The 16,046-nt window shown below is 55.1% G+C and overlaps 1 protein-coding gene across 4 annotated transcripts in view; it reads right to left on the bottom strand.

Moving 5' to 3' along the window:
• Positions 1 to 16,046, bottom strand: part of ANKRD11 (ankyrin repeat domain 11) — a 159,185-nt gene that overhangs the window by 23,931 nt on the left and 119,208 nt on the right. For all 4 annotated transcript variants that reach the window (XM_087738833.1, XM_087738829.1, XM_087738830.1 and 1 more), the window contains one exon: positions 7,809 to 7,947. In XM_087738833.1, the coding sequence (XP_087594959.1) occupies positions 7,809 to 7,947 (139 nt within the window). The remainder of the gene's footprint in view (positions 1 to 7,808; positions 7,948 to 16,046) is intronic.

Consider the following 16,046-nt stretch of genomic DNA (forward strand, 5'->3'; position numbering starts at 1 on the left):
ACAGAGACACAGCACACTGCAACCTCTCACTCTGCATGTTAAGGAGGTGACGCGGGGGGGAGGAGGGAGATTTATGGCAGCTCCTGTCATAAAACGACCTGCTTTTCCAGGCAGCACTTCCCAGATGGCTGATGCACACGGGGAGTTTCTAAGGGTGATCTGAAGGCTGGTCTTTGCCAGTCTATCCACACTGTACCGGCATTATGGAGCCCAGCTAGAAACGGAGAAGCTCTGACATTCACTCTCTCCCTGGTTGCTAGGTGAGAACAGTTTCTTGACTATTTTAGTAAAAGGACTGAAATTATACAACCAAAGAAAGACCCAATGCAGCACAGCCCCAGCTGCACACATCAGACCGAAGCCAGCGACAGAAAACGCGCACAAATAACACTTCGTACGCAGATGCATTTTTTAATAAGCCAGCAATTTGCTTCTCACGGATTCCCTCGCCAGCCTCGCAACTTGTGACTAACGAGCCCGTTCCCATGCGATGTCGCTCAAAACACACGCAGGCATTAGGCAACCCAACAGCCGGCTCCAGGAGAGGAAGATGGTTTGGGTCATCTGATTCATCAAGCATTTTCTAACCTAGTAATCAGCGTCACGTAACATACTCAGGGGATTAGCACGAAGGAAGGAGGCTGCAAAGCAGCAGAAGTTTTAAGCTGTGAGGCCAGCTCCTGCTGACCGTGTCCTGGTCCCCCAGCAGCACCTCTCCAACCGGCTACGAGCCCCTGGGCTCGGCCCTGGGCTCCCGGACAGCCCCGCGGAGCCAGGGAAAGGTCGGTGCGCACAGATCAGCTCGGAGGGCTGGCTGGGGTTTTGTCTCTCCCTCAAAAAGCAAAACCCTCCTGTGCCAAGGCAGAGCCTCAGGGCGACGGCTCACGTGCTCTGCAGAGGGGCAGGGGCACCCGCGGCACCTTCAGCGGTAGCTGCTCCCGGGGTACGGCTGCTTGCTAAATAAATGCATCGTGGGGTCTGAATAAATCGCGGGGACCGCAACACAAAACCTCGGAAACCTGCTGCCTGGTCAGGAAGGGAGCTCAGGGCGGGGGCAAGGAAGCCGCCAGACATCCCACGTCAGAGGGCAGCTGGACGGACGGACGCTGCCCCAGCGCCGCGGCAGTGCCAGCCCACGGTCGGGGGGTCACGAACACCCCTGCCACGGAGCGCCATGGGCAGCCGGGAGGGGCAGCAAGAGAGGGCAAGGGGTTGGGGACGCAGGAGGGCTGGGGATGTGGAGTGCTTCCACCAGCTGCTTATTCCCAGCTTACAGCTACTTTATTATTCAAGAAATTAAAAGCATGGTATTGCTTTTATTTCTTTTTTTTTCAAAGCAGGAGAGAGAAACAGCTTAAGGACTTTCACATTTCAGCTGTGGGGCCTCCCGGGCTCTCAGGCCACATTTTCCAGTTTTCTTCCCCATCCACAGCCTGGGCACCTCTCCCCGCCCCCCGAGCTGGGATGACCACCAAATGCCACCAGGCCGCGGCAGATGCAGGTGATGCCGTGGTTATTTCTGTCGGCACGGGAAGCTGCTGTTCTCCATCTCCAGAACAGGAGCCTCCTCCTGCTCTCCGCCCCGCACCACGGCAGGTCCCGCACCTCCGCCAGCCCCAGCGTGCACGGCATCGGCGCCACTGCCGGCCTCGCCACGGCACAGCCTGCCGTGACATTTGGTTCAACTCAAACAACTGTAGCAACAACAATAACAAAAAAAAAATATCAAGCGATGCTGAGAAATCCCATGACCCGAAGCCACAATGCTGCTAAACCACACGCTGCTCACCCTTCCCGCTCCGGCCGGGGACTGGAAGAGGCAATGCTCGGGTCGGAGGCAGCGCCGGGGCGGCAAGGGGGAGAACCGGGCTCCTGCTCGGCCACGAGCCGCCGCCGGGTGATGGAGGAGGAGACAGCTCGCCATCACTGCCGGATCCGAGGTCTCCAGCTTTCAGGTTACTGCCCACCGGGTTTAAATGTCATCTGACCCACCGAAGACCCCCTTCCACAGCACCTTCAGATGAAGGCAAACCCCTCCTGCCTCCTCCTGCTCCCTTGCCCCCTCCTCGGGGACGCTGTCGGGAGAGTTCAGGTTTGCAAAGCGCTCGGGCTCAAGAGCTGCCACAGACACAAAAGTCTGCGTGCCGAAACACTTCAAAATTAGGATTTCTCTGGTGTTTGGGGAACTTTACACAAGGAAGGTGCTTGGTTGTGGGCTAAAGGTGCTGAGGCAAGAGCTGGGCACCCCATCCGCAGCTCTCGCTGTCCGAGCAGACGATGCTGGGCTAGCTCTCCATGGCCACGGCAGCGAGCAGGAGCACAGGATGGCTCCAGTGCCTCTGCCTTAAGAGTACATTCATTTAAGCCTGGGTATTATTCAGCAATGGCAGGGTTTGGACATGATCTGGACAAAACCGAACTTCTCTCTCACATGCACCAATTTTGCTATCAAACGCACACAAAACCAGTCCTCGAGATTTCGCCCAAGCCCGAGGAGCAGCAGTGGAAGTCGAGGGGCCGGAGGCACCAAAAACCAGCAGCAACCCTGCAAAGGAAAAATGAACTCCAGCGCATTCCTCACTTCTCCCAAGTGCATCCTCAGAGGAGACAGACCTCCTGCACCCAGGGAGGCAACGGGGCACCCAGCACTGCTGCGGACCTGCAGTTTTGACCCAGCCTTGCTTGGGCCCTTCCAGCTCCCAGGGAGAGCTCTCGGAGGCCCGAATTAACTCACAGTGCTCGGAGATCTGTATTGAGTCCTAACTCTCCCCGATGATGACTAAAGGCCTGGAAACCACAGCTCCACCTTGAGCCAAGGGACTCAAGTGACAGCCTTACATCAAGCTAAAGAAACTGTCCGCGTTACGAGTGGATATAATGAATTTTGCACTCTGGACTGTGCATTTCACAGCCGACCTTCGAGCGGCATTACCTGATCTGCTATGCACGGCACAGAGCATTAAAAAAACCCGCCCGTGCGAAGCCGCCGCGCCGCAGCCTGCGCGGGAGGTGGGGAGCGCCCGTCCCCGCGCCGGCAGTCTGGTGCGGTTGAGTCAGCCCATGACTCAGCCGCGGCTCAGCGCCGCAGGCACCAGCACCGGGAGGAGAGCCACTGCGCCCCGCTCTGCGCCAGCCGCCCGTGCCCACCTCTCCCACCGCCTCCCCGCAGGTGGCTTCCCAGCAGGACTGTCCCCTTCTCCCTGCCGTCTCTGCAGGACGCTCCTCCGCGTGCTTCTTAACATTACAATTTTCTAATATTTCTTTTTTTAAATGCCTAACCTCCTTTCAGCACAGCGCACACAGGAGGAGCTGCACGAAGCCTTGCAAGCTGCTGAAACTGCTGGGAAAAAAGCTGGCTTTACTCGTTCGGCGGCTGCCAGGCAGCACGTAGGCTCTCGGCAGTGTCTGTGGATGTGGGGAGATGCCGCACCAGTGAAAGGAGAAGGAAGGAGAAGTCTCAGGCAGAGCGATGCTGCTCCCACAGTGCTGGATCTGTAGCATGCACAGTCTGGAGGCTCACAGCTTTATGCAATTTTTTTTCTTCTAAAGACAGTTTATTTAGTTAACTCTGAGGAACCCGAGAGCCAGAATTGTTGCTCTAGAAACCATTTTGAAGGAGATAATTTTAAAAGATTTATCACTGAACCTACTGTACCCAAACCATACACCTTAAAACAGTGCTGGCCAGCAGCACCTCCGGCAGCCCACGCCAAGCCCCTCTCCGTCCCGGAGCAAACCCCGAGCGGCACCGGGAGCGCTTGCTCAGGATCAGGGCGCAGCAAAGGCACGCTGCGCTGGAGGTGGGTGCCGCAAATAAAAACAGATCGAGAACGAAATCGCTTACTTGCTCGCTTTCTGAACACATCAGCGCTCTGCCAGCAGCACACGCTCCTAAGCCAACTCAAGGAGTGGGCTGGCAGAGCAGGATTAAAGCGAGGGCCGGTGAGCTGCCCCGCTCCAGCATGAGCGAGGGACCGGGGCAGAGCTCTGCCCACACCTCCCCGGGAACACCTGGGTGCAAATGGAAAAGCCGTCCAGGGAGGCACCGGTGCTCCGGGTAAGCGCTATGAGCAGGCGAGAGATGTAGGTTAATGTTTGCAAGCTGCCGGGGAGGGGACGGTGCCACCCGCACACCGAGGAGGCAAACAGAGGCAGTAACGCACGTGGGCTCTCACCGGCTGTCCCGGCGCAGGCTGGCACACCAACAGCCCGCACCCTCCGCTCGCACCGCGTCTTGCAAACGCAGGAGGGCTCCGACAGGCAACCGCGCTGCAGCACCCGGCTGCTGCCGAACACCCGGCCAGGGCGGGCTTCGCCGCCCTTCGCCGGAGAGGCAAACCCATCACAGATGCTTTCTTGTACCACGTACAGTGTCCATACGTCAAAGCTGAGCCAGAGCTATTCGGGGAAAAAAAGGCAACAGATACACTGTGCTAAGGAAGATGAGCCACTGCAACAAATCAGGATGAGGGATCATGTTATTGTTTAAACTTTTGAGGGAAAAAAATATCCCACTACAGGCAAAAAGAGAGCTCTCCTAGCTCCCAGCTCCCACATCCTTACAGTTAAATTCCACGTGGCTGCGGAACACCCTAGCAAAACTACCCTCAAACAAACACGACAGCCTGTGTACAGCAGCCCAGGAAGCACGACTGCGTTACATAAATCATCGAAGGTCAACTCCGCCACTGGCACGGCGAACACTGATGTTGCAATCCCGCTTCTCCCAAGAGCTGAAATCAAAGTTTAGGAACAGAAGAAGAAAAAGCAGCCTCCCCCTCCGCCGGGGATGCGGGCAAGCGGCGTTTCTGCCCAGGCAGCGGGGAGGTAGCAGGGGCTGCGGGGTAGCTGCGCTGCAGCCCCTTTGTTCGAGACAAAAGCCGGTCCTCTGGCAGCCCGCTAGCCACGCACGCTTGAGCGCTAGCCACGCACGCTTGAGCGCTAGCCATGCACGCGTGAGCGTGCGCTGCCAGATGCGTGTCGTTAGATGAGTGCCGCTCTCATTACACGTGCACAGGCTCGGGGGCACCCCTCTGACCCCGCCATACGACGTGGGCAACTTTTGTGCACCTACAAACACACCTCTGCCTGCTAAATGAAAGCCGGCCTCGAGCCAGGCCAAGGACCAGAAGGGCCTGAAACGCCCCACGGTTGCAACGGGGTGGTGCAAGAGGGGAGGAAGGTGCCAGTAAGTCTTTTCCCATCTCAAGCATCTGATTCCTGGAGTAAAAGAAGAAAAAAAAAAAGAGAAACAGGCTCCTGCTAATCTCTCTGGGCGCTGATCTGCAGCTGCCTGCTGCTATCTCCTCCCCAGCGGCTGAGTCACTTCCTCTCTTCTGTCCCCACCAAACAGGTTGCTAGAGACTCGCCTACACCTTTCCAGCGTCAGTCGAGCCCAGTTTGTCTTTAAATGCGTCTTTGAGTGCAATGACCGCCTCCCGGTCTCCGGCTGTCCTCCGTGCAGGCAGGGAGTCGGGCCGCTGCCGTCGCTTGGCTCGGCCCTGCTGCTTGCACGCCCGCTTCCCCAGGAAGGACGAGCTCTGAAGAGGAAGGGGAGATGTCTCCGAAGACAGAGTCTCGCAGGCCTGCTGAAAGCAGAGGGGTAACGCGGGAGCCGGTGGGCAGGGGTGTCTCACCGGCTGCGCCGCCGCTCCTCTGCACCCTGCAGCAGCCACGGCCTCTCCCCCAGCAGCGCTCTGCTCTCCCTGCCCTGCTGCTCTCTTTTTAATTTGGTTTCCTTCTCGATGCCGCCAGCAGAAACATCTCTAAGATCTCTACAGCCAGAGAGGGACCAGAGCCCTGTGAGAAGCAGAGAACTGCTGCGGGGGGACACGGGAAGCGAGCTGGTGCAGCCCTACCGTGACATTTTAGCTGTCACGAGGGTCAGACAGCCCTGGAGCGAGTTTGGGTTTAAATTCTCAACCAAGTATTGAACGTGGCAGAAACACCCTTGACAAAAAGCAGCAGCTATGGTGCTGGCTAATCAGCTCTGCCTTGCCCCGGCCACCCTCCCTCCAAAGGTGACACCCCTGAATTTATTCTAGTGAGCCACTACAGCATGACGAAGGGTGGCAAAGCACTCCCCACGCTGCCTGTTCGGGGAGCGAGTGAAGGTCACCCGCCTCGGGCTGTAACCCCCTCTGCTCCCCGACGGCCACCCCTTCTCCCACAGCCGCAAACCCCCATTTATCCATTCCGCGATGCGCTCGCCCATCTGCACGCCACGAACGCAAAAACGACGCCTCATCCCGGCAAACGACCATCGGTATGAGCTGTCGTTTAACAAAATGAATTAATGTCTCAAAACTTTCTCTCCGGACAGGGAGTTCAGGAACTCAGAAAATTACCATTCGGCACACAGAAACCTGCAGAAATGCCGGGCCAGCCCCAGGGCACGCCACCGCGCGTCCTCGCCTGCCAAACAGCCCCCACCGCCGTGGTGGCTGCGTGACCCAGGTGGCACCCGCGACCTTTTAAAATCTGTCCTCGCAGCTCCTGCCCCAGAGGAGACCGGCCGACAGCTCAGGCGGGCTGACGCACCGCGTCCTGCAGCAGACCGCCTCACACGCTCGCTGGAGAGCAACAGCAAATACATCTTTTTTTTACCATTTTTAAGCATGTTCCCAACCTCTAGTCCATTTTATCTCTTTGCACAATTTGTGATCCTTACCTGACCAGAACTATTTCCAAGTGCAGATTTCCTAGAAATGCACGGAAAGGACCTACGTAAACCTCTGCCCCTAAAGCCACAGCTAAGCCCCTTGCAAGCAAACAGCGTTATTTTCTCCGTGTCAAAGCTTTGCAAGACCTCTTCCCAATTGCTTTACAAAACAAACAGCCCATTCAACGTCTCTGCAGCTACATGGGGCCACGGCGCGCGAGAGCCACGTGTACCAGCCGCTCTTCTGCCACGAGATGCGACCTGCCCGACCGCGACGCAGCCAGGCTGAAACACCCACAGCAGCACCAACGCTGCCCAAAAACCGGGCGTGTATTGAGGACGCGTCGCTCAGTCATGCTGCGACCACCGAAGCAACCATGGCAGTCTCAAGAACAGGGGCAAACAGGTCACCTTAACGTCCTTATGGTCCTGAGGACCACCCGCACCAGCCCCAAAGAGCCGACCTAAACACCCAGACAGGCCAGGACGGCCACACCACCGAAGTGAACGCCTCCAGCCCATCAGTATGACCTCCAAGGCAGTTTTACACGTGTTTGACAACGCCTATGCACGCACCAATTGGAAATAATTTTTCAGCTTTAAGATAGTGCAGTGCTAAAAGTTTAAAGCCCCAAAACAACAAAACGTGACTAGAGAGGTATACCTATGTATTTACGTAGACATGCACGTATATATCAGCTTTGCTTTAGGCAGATGCATGCAAGCTCATTTTTTTACTGCTTGCTGTTTTTCTTTTCAAGAGTCCTCAGCTTTATGCTCTTATTTTCCAAGTTCTTACTAGCAGGCCCGGCACTGCTTCTCAGCTCGTCTAAGCTGCAGTTCATGAACTGGACTAGCTAGAAACAGAGAATGGACCACCAGCCAAAGGAAGGGCTGCCGCCTCACAGAGCCGTCTCTTGGTCCAGTTAAATCTATTACTAAGAACATAAGGGCCTTAATCCACTCAGCTCCAGATGCGTATGTGCCTACCACAGCAGTTATCCTCTTGTCCGCGTGCCTCGTCCTTCAATTAAAAATACAGGAAATTCGATAGAACGCTTCAGTACGGATCGCCTGCGTGTGGGAGACCGTGCTCCCCGCCGCCCCAACGCTCACGTTTCGAGGGTGCAATACGTCATTTCTGTACCTGTATCCGAGTCTTTTTGATCTCCATTTGTTCCAACAGTGAAAGGCAACTTCCGTTTGGTCGCTCGCTCTTTCACCTCTTTGCCGCCATCGCTCCGGTCCAACTTTGGAGTCTTGGTTAGAGAAACTTTATCTTTATCCTAGAAAGAGAAGAGACCAGATTAACAAGAGCCTTCCCCAGACCGTGCCCACCGAACCCCCCCAACGTCCTGCACCAGCTTCACGCAGCACTTCTCCTCTCCTTTCTATCGTGGGTTTCCAGCATCAGGGTTTAGCATCTTGCAGAGAGGAGCCTCCACCAAGCTAAAATGCTAAAACATCACTAGAGAAGGGTGAGGCCAACCAAAGCTGCCGCATGGTGCGAAACCTGCAACCAATTCGCGTGAAAACCGGAGCCAACGCTTTGCGCGTGGCTGGGGACGTGCCCGGCTGCGAGCACGGGGGGGAAGGCAGGCTGGGGCGGGGGAACCCAAGGATTTGCAACCGCAACCGCCCCCGTCATTTGGGAAGGGTTTCCCAGTCCTGAGCAGAAGCGGGATGCAGGGAGCGCACACGGCGTGCCTGGGGGGCACACAAAAACCGGCGTTAAAGCGCTTGGTTCAACGTGGAGAGCTAAGGGCTACTCCTCGGGGCCCGCAGTATTTCTAGCACGAGAATACAGCATTACTATTTGAGCTTACGTGATAACATGTTATTCTGAGAATATTCTGGCAGCCGATAAGTCTGCTAACATTACTGACCGTTTACAGGATCAGCACCGCAGCCAAATGCACTTAGAAGGTTGGCATTGTACAGTCAGCGTAACGGTCCGCCCCAGAAAAGCCAGCATAGCTCTGCCGATACCCCCAGGCAGCGCTCTCCATCCGACAGCAAGCAGCTCGATCTGCTCCCAGCCCTGCCCGCGCTCCGTCACGGGGCCAAGGGCCCAACAGCAGCGAAGCAGCAGTTCCAGCGGCGCCAGCCCCAGCAAAGCCCGCGCTCCCCCAGAGCTGGGTTTTGGGGTTCATCAACTTTAAGTCCCACCTAGGCGCAAACACCGGCCAAGGGGTTCTCAGTGGTTGAACATTTAAGCTGTCCCTCTCCCATTGCAGGCTTCTCCTGGCATTTTAAGAGGAGAAGCTACCTTGTGGACAGACCGACCGATACTGCATAAAAGCATGGAAAGCGATGCAGATGACGGCTGAGCATTCCCTGCTTTCTCAGAGAGGCAGACCTACGCCTGCTTCGTACCAGTCTCGTTTATTCGGGTTGGTTTGGATTTTTAACACGCAGCGAGGTGAAGCAGGCGATGCTGGGGACTGCTCAGTACCAGCAGCAGCAAGAAATTTTGAAGAAACATCCCGAGCAAGACAAAGTCACCAAGTACTGAGACGGGCAAGATTTTTCACATGAGCTGGTACGTAACTCAAACTTCAGGAGTGTAGTGTGCTGAGGTTATATACAGGCTGAAGTCACACACTTATGGTTTTTGTATTTAAGACACAGTATTATTCTAAGCAAGGGCTTCTGTTTTGAACACGGTGCCGCTGCTCTAAAAACAAGGCCAGAACGAGCAGCTTGTGACAGATCTGATTTCAATAACCTAGCAAAACCCAGGCCCTACGCTTTAGATATAAAGTTAGATTAAATAAAAGAATCTCAATACATTAAATCATGCAAGACCATCGCTGGAAACTCAGACAAGCAAATCTAACAGAAATTCCCTTGTTTAGAGAAGCCCAGTCATGCTGTCTGCATCAGACTCAGCAGCCAGGCAGGTGGCTCCCGTGCCAGCAGTCACAAGGCCGCATCGTCACTGCGTGCGCCGCTCCTTCCCCTTTCCGAGTTTCTGTCTGGCGACCAGATTAAAGAGAAACCGCTTGCTCAGACCAAGGGGTTCGGTTTGCACGTCCCCTTTGCGACGGGCAGCGCGACAGCCCTGCGGCTGCGCAGCCAGTACTCAGCCCCTCTCACCCACGCTCCAGCGCAATGCTGAGGCCTGAAAAAATGAGTTGGGGAATCCCTTTTTGTTTGGTAAATCCAGCTAAACAAACCTATCCAACAGCGGCTCTCGCGGTTGGAGCACGTTTGGCCGTGGGCGCGCAGGACTTTGCATTCGGAGCCTGAAGAAGGGCAGCCGGGCTCAAGAGCGGCCGCTGAGAGCCCTTCCTCGGCGCAGGAGTCAGCGGAGCGACGGGACAAAGTCACAACAGCCAAAATAAACAGTCCAGCATTTCATTTAAACACTCTGGATTTAAATGCTTTTGTCTTATTTTTTTTCTGATGTGAACAAAATTAGTTTGCAATAACAAATGATGCCACTTCTATTGCCAGCTGCTGTTCTGAACAGCTCAGAGGTGTAAGTAAGGCCAGAGACCACTGATCATCTCCCAGGACCGTCGTGTTGCAAGCAGGTACGTTGGCCTGGCCTTTCCCTCCCCGGTTTAACGCAAGCTCGAACAGCAAGGCTATGCTCAAACCCCACTAACCCCGCATCAGTGCCGAGTGTCCGAGAGGCCGTGTCGATGCGGGGTGAAGCACCGTCTTCCCCGGGTTTAACGACTGCAGAGACGTGGCCCCGGCGTTCCCCTCAAAAACCTCAACTGCACTTCAAGACAACAACCAGCCCAACAATTTTTACCCTTAAAAGCCAGGGCCTGGACAAGAGCATAAAACCAGAGAAGACCACGCGCGTGGCTCTTCCTCCGCTGCCCACGCCTAAGGGCAAACCTGCCCACGTCGCATCCGAGCTGCTGCACCATCGGAGAGCCACGGGACCGGGCGCAAAGCGCCGGTGCAACCCGGCACCTCTTCCTGCTCTGAAAGTGCATTTGCACCTCTCAGGCCCAGCACCCGCGGCTCAGGTTCGCCTGCACCGAGCGGTGGCAGTCCTCGGTAAGAGAGGTACTTCCAGAAGGCTCCGAGGTGGATCAGTCATAGCTGACGCTTCGAAAACGGCACTTCTCGGCATCAGCCGCCGTGCTTGCTGTCTGTACTGCAATTTCCTTGCCCAGACCCTTCGAGCAGGCTGTTCCACCCGGTATTTCAGTGCCAGGATACTCTCTGCCTGCTCTGGCAGCGGCGGGGCAGGATGGGGCTGAGCCCCTGGCACCCCGCGGTGGGATTTCCTACGCTCGCAGCATTTCTTCCAGACAGCAGTTTCACGTTGAGAGCTCCAACAAGAGGTCAATTGTGCTCAACACAAAAAAATACAATTTTTTCATTGTTTGTTACCTTAAAATAGATTTCAGCTGGAGCAAACCCATCATGTCATGTCCTCTGCTGCCCGAAAAGCACTCTGCCTCACAGGCAACCCAGCGCCGCTGCTCTTGCACCCCACTTAAAAGCAAATGACGATTGGCGACAGCTTGTTTAAAACATACCTTCTCTAAAATTCCCTTAATCTTTGGACTCGGCTGCTGTGGTGAGAAAGCCTGAACCTGCAGGCGCAGGGGGGCCACGGTGCCTGCAAGCCAGGTCAGTCGTCTGCCGTATTAATGCCGTGCGGGATCTCTGCACGCTCAGGAATAAGAAAAAGTGCAGGACAGGTAAAAACGCAACTTGTTCTACAAAGTTATTGCAATGTTGTTAAAAGCTCCGTGTTGGAGGAGAGACAAAGAAGAGAGGAATTAGGCAAAAAAACCTTCCCAGACGAGACGGGGAGCCCAGCATGGAAATGGGAGCGGCTGCGTGAATCCCAGCGTCGGGCACGCTCGGGCAACGCTTCGTTTGCATTCGCCCTAATGCTGGGAGCTGCTAATCCAGTAAATTCAGCAAAATTAAATACCAAGGAACGAACGAAGTGGCGGCAGTCCCGGCACTGCTTTGAAGATTAATTTGTACAGTAGCACAACGATAACCTTTTATACTAACTGGAGCAAGGAAGGTCCAAACTTTGCTCCCCCCTGGAAAGCAGCGACCTGCTGAGGACGCCTGCAGCAGCTGCGGCGAAACCACCGCAGAGAAATTAAGGCAGCTTGGAGAGTCATATTCCTGAACATAACACACGTTTTCATTTTCTTATTTTAAGCTTTACTTCCATAATTATTTCCAATTTTGTAATGAAGAATGTCATCCTTTTCTCGAGTAAAAGCTGTTTTCATTTTTAGGTCATCTCATGCTTAAGCTCCGACTCATCTGAAAGGTGCAAGAATCAGGTTTCACAAAAGGAACAAATCCAAATTAATCGACGTCGCAGAGAAACGCGTGTGAACGCCTGTGTGTACGAGAGGCCGGGGGCTCTCAAAGGCCGGGAAAGCTCTTGCTGGGGGTAAGAGGGAGCGTGGGGAAGGGGGGTACCGTCGAGAGCTCAGCAAGAGAAACAAGTTCCCCTTTCTAGGTGTTAATAAAAGCTGCTCTGGCAAAGGGCAGACAGCAGACCATGACTTCAGGAAAAATCCCCTACTGTCACGCTATGTTATTAGTAAGATTTACTATATGAATAACTGAACCCACCTCGACTCGCGCTTGCTACAGTTAAAAGATGCATCACAAGTTGCTATCAGCCATCACGGTTTGGAGCACAAACCGATCATGACCTGGCCCCTAGAAGCTACGACGATATAAGCCACGCGTGCAGCGTCGGGACTGGAAATGCTTAACAGCATCTGTGCCGCCTTCTCTTTAGGATAACGATCTCTAATCAGCAAGAGACCCTGCTATCAATCTGCTCAGGTCGTTAATGACATATTCAAATAAAAGCCTCTTTTCACCCTCACGCAGAGCTCCAGCTAGGCCAGCTTAGTGTCCAAGCGTAGGTTCTCAGAGCAAAACCAAACATGTGGTTCTTTTAGATGCAAAATTCTGCAAGGCAGAGCCACATACAAACCCGTGCAAAGAAATCTGTCCTTCCAGCAGAGAAGCCGAGCGCCTCTCCAGCTTGCTTTACAGGATGGGCCGTGCATCTGCAGCCTGCTCCTCCCCTCCGTCCACGGGCGCTGCACGCAGCAGGGCTCTGCTCTCCGTGCCCACACGCAAACTCTGAACCACTGCCGCTGCCCGCCCGCCGAGAGCTGCGCCGGAGCCGTGCCTTCACCGCCAAAACCTGACTCACGTCCCAGCCGCTTATGCAAAGACTTGCATTACCAGCGATGGAAATCCCCAAAGCCCTTTGTTCTCCAAAATGAGTTGAAAGTATTTCAGGTTGCGATGCGAGTAAGAAGTAAGCAGCAACGAATAAAACCGGCGCCGGTAGCCTGGGAGGAGAGGAGCCCAGAAGGAGCAAGGGCTCCAACACCCGTGCCCCTGGGCAATGCCCCCTGCCAAGCAAGACCAAACTCCTGCCGTGGGCAGAACAACCCACGCTGCAAAAAGCAAATGCTGCAAGAGCGGGAGTTTCCCTGCACTAACACAGGCAGCAGCGTGTCGTTTCCTCAACAGGTCTCTGCCCCGCGGGGAGAGAAGGGGCAGGAGAAGGGTTCACACCTGCGTTACAAAATGGGATGGACACAATTTTACCTGGAGAGCACACTGGATGTGGTGGAAACCAAACCCCAGCATCCCCTAAACCTGGGTCCCTTGTGGCCTTTCCAAAACCAGAGCCCAACACGCACACAAGCGTGCAAAGTTCCGATAACTCGGAATCTGGGTCACGATCAATGCTGCAACCGAACATTACGGAGACAACTGGAACTGAGGCCCCATTCCTGTGTGCCTCGGGCCTTCGTTGAGGTTCGTAAGAAATACCACCCTGCAATGACTACGGGCTGCTTAACTTCACTGAAACGTCGGCTCTTCAGTATCCAAGTCACCCAGTGCCTCTGCACGTTCCACGCCCCGGCGGGCGGCTCCGCGCTGGACGCGCAGCCCGGCACTCGTTCGCACGGCGCAGGAAAGCCCTAACAGTCCAACGGGTTCAAGAAGGATCGAGAAATGAGGCCGACGTTCCCTTTTCTGGAACTGGGAGGAGAGAGAGGAGGAAAAGCAAAAGCTTTTTTGAAGGGCTGGAAAAATAACAAAATAGGAGCAAAATGTATTCATGCTATTAGATTTATTATGGATAAAAAGTGCAGCAGTTTTCTCCCTTCACTCCTGTGGAAGCCAACTGAGTTTGATCCAATATGGGTACCAGCAAGGTACCGTGCTCCCCCAGCAACTGAGAAACCACCACCCCAGTCACCCGGGAAAGGGCGAGAAGGCAGCACCTTCAGCAGTTCTCCTAACGTCGTCTCTGCCCGGTTTGCTCAGTCAAGCTTTGCTAGCTCCTACAAGCACCTCCAAAACTGAGGGTCAAGTGCTGTTCCGCTCGGTGTTCGACCACTGCAGCAAAAATGCCATTCAGACTATGCAAGTGGGAGCATTTCCCCATAAACAGACAAATCCTCTGCCGCAGCCTCTGAGCGCTCGGCGTAGCGATGCAGCAAGCGGTCCCGGGCACATCAGGAAATGGTTTCGACAACTGATATAATTCTTGCTGCGGTGTTGTGCTCAGCCTAAGTCATGAGTAATCTGCTTCTGGTACGGGGATCTGTGGATCTACACCAGAAAGGAGAATGATTCATATATGGCATGGATATTTTTACAAAACCCTTCAGACTGAACTCAACCAGAAGGAGCCCCCGGGGCTGCTGAGCGCCCGCCCTGGGCAGGCTGCGCGCAGCCATATAAGGCTGGCAGGGCCCGACCGGCCGCCCCGCTGCCTCCGTAACCCCAGGAGAAACAGCTCCTCGCTCAACAGCAGCAAAGCAGATGAAGCATCTAACGCTGCCGGCCACGGAGGGCAACGGAAACATGGTCTTTAAACCGCTTCGCTCTCACGGCTGCGCCAGCACGAGCAACATCTCGCTAGTTAATACGTCCCTCCCATGGAAGGGCATGGAGCAGAGAGCTAGGAGGAGTTCCCTCTTATAATTAGCTCTACAACCGAAGGGCAGCAGCTCACATCCTCTTCCACAAAGCACAAGCCCTCTGCAGAAAGGGCAGCCTCCCAGAGAGCCCGGCTGCAACGTGCTCAAGCACGGAACTCACACGTTTCCTGCAGCACTCAGCCCGCCGCCGCACCAGGACCGCTGCGCATCCTGCGCCGTTACTCGCCTTCACTGCCAGAGCCTCAGAGCCCGAACACGTAAAGCCTGCTTAGCGTTAAAACAACTGTCGATATTAAGGTCACATTGAGAGGAAAACACTTAAGTGGCAACGCAGCCATCGCTTCGCCACGCTCGCCCCGCGCACCGTCGCAGGCAGCCCCGGCGGGCGCGGGTGGCTCCATGCGGCATGGCTCGGGCTTTGCCGCAGCCGCTCTCTGCGCTCCCCAGCGAGCCTCCGCCACCAAGCGCGAGCCGAGTCGCAGGCTCGGGCCTTTGACAGTGTTGACAAAGGCAAGATAAATTAAAAGCAGTGGCTCGCTTGACAGGCAGGTACAGCAGCGTCTGGAAGGAGGAGGCCTAATGACCGAGTGCTTTTACCCTGAGTCACCGCTCCAGCTCACACTCCAGAGTTAACTAGAAACGGGCGATTTGCTGCAGGATGTCCTTCGGCCGCTTAGGCTGGATCTCAGTTCAGTCCCCGGAGGATAAGAGCCTGCAGGTTTCTCCTCCGTTGAGAAGACCAGAATTAAGTGAGCAGAAAGGCTCTTCCCCGTCCTTACTCAATACCACTCACCGCAGGTCTGCGCTGACGCCTTTGAATGGGAAGCATAAAATTATTTGTGTCCTAGTTATTTAGCCAGCGGGAGACAACTCCAGTTCCCGGCGTCCCTAGCGCCGCTCAACAAACCTGCTCTGTAAATAACATGCAGCCTTTAAGCTGCTGCGAGTGGATGAAATAAAATGGGAGCTGATTCATATTATAACTGATCCTCTCCCTCCTGAAGCACCTGCGCCAACATTAAGCTTCTTACACAGCGCAGACAAAACCCCGTATTTACATATCCTGTGCTGCTGGGCTCGGCCTCATTTGCCAGGGTGAACGCTGGTATTTTCCTGATGCAACAGGGCAGCTGTTTCACCCCCAACACCCCTGCTCCCAGTTCTTGCCCCACGCCGTGCCCCAGCAAAGCGCCCGCGCAGAAGCAATGCTCCCGCTCTTGGCGCGGCTCCTGAACCGGACCTGTGCACGCGCGGAGACACAGAAAGGGGAACGGGGCAGATGCTACCAGCGCCCTCGATCACCAAATTTCTGCCTGGGATTTTCCCGTTGTCATTTTCCTCGTTTTGTCAATAATACGACCTCAATCGTAAGAGGAGTTACTATCACCAGCACGGGCGGGACCGCAGGGGAAGTGACAGAGCGACGCAGCATCGCTGGCGCTCGCAAAGCTCAG

This window comes from Nipponia nippon, unplaced genomic scaffold (genome assembly GCF_047370975.1).
Source record: "Nipponia nippon isolate SJK-2023a ecotype South Korea unplaced genomic scaffold, ASM4737097v1 scaffold_7, whole genome shotgun sequence".
In the NCBI taxonomy this organism is placed as follows: Eukaryota; Metazoa; Chordata; class Aves; order Pelecaniformes; family Threskiornithidae; genus Nipponia; species Nipponia nippon.